We start from the raw sequence: 7,651 nt of genomic DNA, 5'->3' as shown, positions 1-7,651 counted from the left end.
TTGCCAAAGCAGCACAACACACAGATGGTTAAGATTCTTCAGACAAATCTGTACTGGTTATAAGGACAGGTGCTTTGGGTTCAGCCTGTCACCATTGGCTCAGCAGCAGCAGGTCTCTTGTCTACCACACACCACTGGGTTGCTTCTCTGATACACAAGAAAACAGCCATTTGCTGTCTTTCAGTTTTACAGGGGAACACATATCTCCAGTGTATACACTGTATTAATACATTCTTGTGTGCTATTTGAGCTCACTAAAAAGCTGCCCCTGGAGCAGAAACGTGGCCTCCTACTTGACACCCAAACATGTTTGTAAGTGCACCTAAACTTCCTGTCCTGGGGTCAGTCTAGACCCCCTAGTTCAAGGAAAAAGATCCACAAAACAGTCCAAGAGTAAAGGCACTGTGTGTTTAGGGCCAGCTCGGGGTAAATTTATTTTCAACAGAAGTCCCTAATATTTATTCTATAATAGGAAGATACCTGCAGTGAACACAGTTAAAGAGATACTCACCTTTAGAGGGACTTCATATGGAAATCCTTAGTAACTCCAGCATCAGTTTTAATACTGCTTCTTCAGTTGATTGCTGCAGGATATTGTAAACATCGATTTGATGATGATGGTTTGCTAGCTGTTACCTGTACTCAGAACACCAAAGGCACAGGTATGGTTTACATCATTCTCTGGACCATATGGAATATAACATAAAAATCCTTTGTGTTACCTGTGAGGTTTTCCTGGGAATTTACAAGGGCTCATTGTTAGCAATATGCATACAAGTAATATGAATTTATTACATTGTGGTATTTATATAGCTCCAATCTAACTATTTAATAAGATGTTAGTTACTGTAGGAAATAAAGTCATAAGTAGAGAAAACTGATAAATACTAAAATGATATAGATGCTATCCTAAGTTCAGGTCATTGGATGTTTCAAAGATGGGGTAAGAGATACTAAAAGAGCTGAAGGGTGCTGCCAAGCCAGATGACCAGGCACTCAACTGGCCTTGACAGTGAAAAGAAAAAATTCTTGGCCAGCTGCATGATGAACCTTAGTTCATTCAACACTGCAACACCTACATGGGAACCTACAGAGAAACAGTCCCACTATTCTCACATAAAAATCATGTGCTAGTTATCCTTCTCTTTCTCTAGAAGCCACCTGAGGAGGTGGGGGGACCCAATTGGTTTGGTCATGGTCACTGTAAGACACTGACATTTCCTAAATCCTAGGCAAACGTTCTTTAATGTGCTACTGGGGATGTGTTAAGAAATAGAACAAAGAGATAAAACACAAGCACACAGAGCCTATGGTATTATAGGAAATGGTATTTCCTGCCATTTAAAAATGTTCTCATGTTAAAAATAAGCCAATGCGACAACTCTGGAGGCTCTGATGGGAATTCTGACAGTGGCAAGACTCTTCTTTCCATGCAGTTGAATACATGTGTAGGAGAACACAGTCCTGCTTGTTATGGAGGGGATGCTAGGTTGGACACCTGACATGCAGGCACAGGCCTCTAATCCCAGCACTTGGGATGCTGAATTGGGAGTTGGAAACAAAACCAGTCTAGCTTGGTGGCAGATGTTTGTAATCCCAGCTCTTGGGGAGCTGGCATGAAAGCTGAAGGAGGCTATTGGAGAGGGAGCCACACTCAAAGGGGCAGAGAGGAATCAATCAAACAAATTTTATTAGGAAACTCCATAACAAGGCTTAATTGGAAAACCTTACAACGGATCAGGCACTTAAAGCACTTGTCATGCAAGTCTAAGTTTGAGCCCTAAACACACACAAGGGTAGGACAATTAAGTCCTGAAAATTGTCCTCTGACCTACACAAATGCCATGCAATGTGTACAACCACACCCCTACAGCATCTTTAGACCATTCCAATTAGTACAATTTAGAATTTTTTATTGAAAAAAAAAAGATATTTTGGAAGAACTCACTACATAAAGTGACAAAATTCCAAAATCAAATCACATGAAAATACACATCGCAATTTCTTTGTACAATAGGTGAGGAAAATCTGCTCTAAGAGAAATATGGACTAAGAAGAGGGTATGTGAATGGGACAAATAGCATTTTTAATAGCAATCCCAGATGTAGAAAATCTGTAGCTGCGCATGCTATTTTCATCCAACACAGACAACTTAAGGGCAAAAATAAAACCAAATCTGGATTTTTATATTGTTTGGAATAAATTTCACTAAGATGAACTTAGAACACTTTACATTCTTTTTCTTTTAAAGTTCTCATGAGACTAGGATCAACAGCTCTCAACAGCCAGAAAACGTTACTACTACATCTAATCTAAGACAGGTGAACCGAGTACAAAAAGGACAAAGCACCTAGTGATGGCCCCACCTCTGAAGTCGTTGAGAAAAGAATCAAGTAATTTACTAGTATTTCAGTATTTTTAACTAAATGATTTGAGAACTTTCTGGCAGACAGAAGAGATAAAAGGAGAGTGTGCCAGAACAAAATAGAAAAGATTAGTACGTGGAAAGAGTGTAATGAAAGACTCAATGGCTTCAAGGAAATTATATGGAAACTTTTAATCACCTGACACGCTTTAAGGACTCTTTGAACTGATAAAAAAAAAAAAACAATGAATGGGAAAAGAAAACCTGATAAAGTCTTGGAATTTACACGATTCTTATTCTACTACGAGAAAGCATTATTTGGTACAAGTGTGTTTGTGGATGCACATGAACAGTATATATATTATCCGGGTCATGTTGTGCTATGTCCAGGTCTTTACAATTCTTCCTGAAGGTTAAAACAGTTCATTAGAATTCAAAGTGTGTAATCATCTGTAAGTTGGCACTTGTTAGGCTCTTGTCAGCACTGACTGGCACGTTGTACTGCAGTCCAGTTCCAGCCAGAGTTTGCCAACTTGTTACAACAGAAGTCTAGCAATGGGTGGAGTTCAGGAAGAACAGTGCCATGTTTCTCAAATGGAGACCCTGAAATAAGTGAAGTTACTAGCTACTGAATAAACATCACTCAAAAGCAGTTTCTTGGCTTTTTCTTACACAGCGGGCAACTTTCCTTTTAAATTCTCCGTTTCTGTCTTCCCTCCATTCTTTCGCAGCATCTACATTTGCAGGTGAGTCTCCATTAGGATCTGCCAGCATAGAAATGACACTGATCATGATGGTTTCCACAGTGTGGATAGGCAGCCAGCGTTCCTCTGGCTTCTCATAACCATATTTATCCTCCCCGGGCTCATGAAGAATGGAAATGCAAACATCACCATTTTTATCAACATTTGGGTGCCAAATCTCTGTAATGAATTTCATCTTAGGAGGCCGGAGGGGATAATCTTTAGGGAAAGTGAGATGAGCCTTAAAAACACCACCTTCATAAAGTGTATCTGGAGGACCAATAATAAGGACTTCCCAACGATAGAGATCATTCTCGTCTATTAAACCTGCTGAAAAGCCTTCCACTGGATTTCTGTTGAGTTCTGCCAGCTGTCTTCGCAGTAGCAGCGCCGACTGCAGCTCCGTCATCCTCCCCACCAAGAGCCCGGGCTGCCGCCGGGACTTCGACAGACTGGGGACAAGCTCTGATGGTGGCTGAAGCTAGGTGTGTTGAAGAACCCCGGGCCTGCAACTGGAGCGCTGAAGCCGCAGGAGGCCGTTCTTGGGAGACCCGAGAAGCACCTCGCCGCCTATGCGAGTCCACTCTGCTCTCTCAGCGCCTCACGCCCGGAAGGGGAGACAGTTTAGAATTTTAAGCATAAAATGTGAATTAAAAGAAGGGAAGGGACATTTGGATTACATGATAACCTCCAGGCTTCTAGCAATTGCTTTGTATTCCTTTATTTACCAAATGTGTCCTATGAACAAAACTGAGTACTATAGAAAATAAATGGGCAAGCTAAGAGTAAAAGATCATACTTGAATGCAAAGGCCCTGTAAAGTCACTTTTGGAAAGAAAAGAACTGACTTATGCAGGCTTTAGACCTCGGTTCTATCCATGGGTGGCGACTAAAAATAAAATACTGTTGAACTCGTATTTATTGGACTTAAGTTAAAACAGCCATATCCTGGTACCCCTTTCTCTAGCTGGCATTTTTTTTTCTCTCTCCAGATATGAAAGGCTGGAGACAAGTGTAATGCTCACGTTTCTAGAACACTACTGCCATCATGCGGAAAGAACTTCAAAACTGGCATCATTAAGCCTCTTTCCCATGATTCCTAGCAAGAAGCACCTGATCTTATCAGGGCTTTCGTGGCTTCTCTTAAAGTCCAAGGAGAGACATGGAACTGTTGTGCTTTCTTGTTTTACACCTAGAAAGTGAGTTACATAGAGTAGACAGACCCTTGCCAGGACATAGATTCTAAGGAAGTTGTGCAGTCGGACCTGCGGTCTTCCCACTGTGAACAAGCCTTGAGGAATCCTATTAAACACTAGCACAGATGCTCTGGGGCTCGCGGTCCCTGTTCTGGTCTCGTGAAACATGAATTAGAAAGGGCTTTGGATTAATTATCACTATGCTAAGCACTTTGGTCCCCTCATGTCTTCTGAGTCCAATTCACTGAGCAAAAGCATATTATTATTATTATGCTTGCTAAAATCGAAATTAGCAACCATCAGATAAAGCCGTTTGTTGGTAACAAATATCGACAGCAGACAAACAGCCATAAAAAGAGAAAGCATAGAGGTTGCTCCTCAGGCCCTACCCCAAGATCCACTTCTCTGTTTCCCTTCAGAAAAGAACAGACCGCCCAAGGATATCACCCAAACATGGCTGCACAAGGTAAGACTAGGCACACGGAATTTGTGAAACTATCTCCGCATGATGGCAGTGTTGCCTTAGGAAAGACAAGGAGTCCTGTAGGCAGGCTTTGTGTTCCTGCCCTTCCAACTGGAAAAAAAAAGCCAGCAATAGATACCCAGATTCTAATAACTAGCTACCTGGTCTTTTTTGCTTAATAGGAGGAACTATATCCACTCTTACAAGTTTAGCTTTTGGTTTCTATTTGATATTAATGGCAAATGTCCTGAAAAAGAGACAGCATTGGGATTCTGGCACCATAGAAAAGGAAAACAAAAACACAAGCAAGTAGACTCTAGGGCACTTACTGCCTTCAGTGCCTTCTGTTTTAAAGAAGGCAGTAATAGCATTATGGCCAGGTCTTCCACGTAGCCATCTCGCTCCAAGGCTTCCTCATGATGTCTCATTGTCTTCTGAATGAAGGACTAGAAAGGAAAAGAAAAATGTTGACATCTCAGGGCCTGGAGAAGAGTGAATCACACCAAGGACTTGATTCTCATCCTAAGCAAAAGAAACCAAGACAACCGGGCAACATCAGAGTTCTCCTACCACAGCAAGTAGTGGATATCCCAACTTACCAGGAAAAACAAAAACCAAAAAAACAAAAATGAGATTTGGACTTAAAACCCTACCTCATGTTGATGATAGAGGGCTTCGAGAAGTACATTACTAACTCCTTTATAGAAATACAGGAGAACACAGGCAAAAAGGTAGAAGCCCTTAAAGAGTAAACACAAAAATTCCTTAAAGAGCTACAGGAAAACATAACCAAACAGGTGAAGGAATCGAATAAAACCATCCAGGATCTAAAAATGAAAATAGAAACAATAAAATCACAAAAAGACAAGAACCTGGAGAAAGAATACCTAGGAAAGAGATCAGGAGTCATAGACACAAGCTTCACCAACAGAATACAAGAGATGGAGGAGAGGATCTCGGGTGCACAAGGTACCATAGCAAACATTCACACAACAGTGAAAAAATGCAAAAGGCAAAAAGCTTCTAACCCAAAACATCCAGGAAATCCAGGACACAATGAGAAGACCAAACCTGAAGATAATGGGTGTAGAAGAGAGCAAAGATTCCCAACTTAAAAGGCCAGTAAATATCTTCAACAAAATTATAGAAGGAAACTTCCCTAACCTAAAGAAGGAAATGTCCATGAATGTACAAGAAACCTACAGAACTCCAAATAGATTGGACCAGAAGAGAAAATTCTCCCATCACATAATAGTCAAAACAGCAAATGTACAAAAGAAAGAATATTAAAAGCAGTAAGGGGAAAATGTCAAGTAACATAAAAAGGCAGACCTGTCAGAATTACACCAGATTTCTCACCAGAGACTATAAAAGCTGGAAAATCCTGGACAGACACCATGCAGACTCTAAGAGAATACAAATGCCAGCTTAGGCTACTATATCTGAATAAGGTGCTGGGGAAAATTCTCTATCCCTGACACCCCACCTTCCAAATTCCCCAAATTCTCATTTTTCTCTCTGCCCACGCCTGCCTGACAAATAGAGATAATGGGAACAATGGCCTAATGGGCCACCCCGCTTCAGTGAAAGAAACATCCTTGAGAAAATAATTCACAGAAAAACCGCAGAATGTCCTGACTGATAGTCATCCACCTCTGGCCCCAGATAGAGCTGGAATGCCTGTCACTTGCTAGCTAGCCAATAGATTCAACAGATTCAAAGGCCAATGCACTTAGACAGTGAATTTAAACTGTGACCTTGCTGATGTAACCTGTACCCCCGAAGAGTATAAAAACTGCTTGTAACAGCTTTTTGGGGTCTCCTCTCCTCAGGGTGTAAAACAACCGTGACGAACTGGATGAATAAACCTCTTGCTTTTGCATGATGGCTGTCTTCATGTCTCTTTGAGAAAGGGTCTCCCGGATACAAAGGCTTTCAGAGTCTTTCATATTCAGCAAAACTCTCAATTGCCATAGATGGAGAAAATAACGATATTTCATGACCTACCTTGGAATCCATCCTACGTGCAGTCTCCAAATCCCAACACTACTGATGTGCTGCAGGACAGGAGCTACTATGGTTGTCCTCTACAGGCTCTGCCGCACCTGACTGAAACAGATGCAGAAAATCCAATGTTTAGAATTAAAATGTGGCTAAATGAAGATATAAAAGCAAACCAGTACGCATTTATAATGGCCCTAAATGACACAGAGACCTCTAAAAGACTGCCCAAAATTGGGAAAGCCGCGGCAGCAATGCGTACGTGTCTGAGGATCAGCTTTCTGTCGTGAAAATATCCCAAGATAACTAGGAAGCCGTAGAGCACAAAGGCGAGCCGTAAGTCACGCCGATTTATCGTAAAAGTACCGTATTGTAAGGTGTGAGAAAACCTAGTTCTCTGAATCAATCGAGGAGATAATTGTTATTCATTTTCATGGCAATCTAGCCATCTCTCCTGGTCTTACCCACAATGCATCCTGAGCCCGCCCCCATTCCCCTTGTTATGCCCGAATCGCGAGACCCCTAAAAGACCACCAGGGACTTTAGTGCCAGAGAAATGTTAGTGGTCTCCCACAAACGAGATAGGAGCCAATCTGATATAACTCACAACGGGGTCTTTATTCTTTTTTGTTTTATTTATTTATTTGTTTATTTTTAAATTTTTATACTTAATATTTTTATTTTAATTAAACAAAGTTATTTTAAAAACATAAATTATCGATTTTAAAAGAATTTTTACATAAATTTATATGAATATATTTTTTTAGTCAGTACTTGATTTTTTAAAGGTTTGATAGTATGAATTGAAAACTTACTAGTTACAATGAGCATAAAGTACATATAAAATAAAATGTAACATAGAAATAGTCAAAATTTTCTTGGT

At 40.6% G+C, this 7,651-nt stretch overlaps 1 protein-coding gene across 3 annotated transcripts; it reads right to left on the bottom strand.

Moving 5' to 3' along the window:
* Positions 1 to 2,532: 2,532 nt before the first annotated feature.
* Positions 2,533 to 7,050, bottom strand: LOC308414327 (ubiquitin-conjugating enzyme E2 G1-like). Of its 3 annotated transcripts, none has more exons than XM_080909560.1 (3): positions 6,983 to 7,050; positions 6,775 to 6,876; positions 2,533 to 5,213 (listed from the first exon to the last, which is right to left on the bottom strand). In XM_080909560.1, exon 3 carries the CDS (start codon positions 3,515 to 3,517, stop codon positions 3,005 to 3,007), a length of 513 nt encoding a protein of 170 aa, XP_080765686.1. In that variant the 5' UTR covers positions 3,518 to 5,213; positions 6,775 to 6,876; positions 6,983 to 7,050; the 3' UTR covers positions 2,533 to 3,004. The 3 variants fall into 3 exon arrangements, with proteins under 3 accessions (XP_080765686.1, XP_080765687.1, XP_080765685.1); XM_080909561.1 differs by lacking the exon at positions 6,983 to 7,050 and having other exon boundaries at positions 2,533 to 3,708; positions 5,097 to 5,213; positions 6,775 to 6,885; XM_080909559.1 differs by lacking the exon at positions 6,983 to 7,050 and having other exon boundaries at positions 6,775 to 6,885.
* Positions 7,051 to 7,651: the final 601 nt, after the last annotated feature.

This window comes from Micromys minutus (assembly GCF_963924665.1).
Source record: "Micromys minutus genome assembly, chromosome: X".
NCBI classification, from domain to species: Eukaryota; Metazoa; Chordata; class Mammalia; order Rodentia; family Muridae; genus Micromys; species Micromys minutus.
The sequence above is the reverse complement of the archived record's forward strand: the minus strand, read 5'-3'. Positions and strand labels throughout refer to the sequence as shown.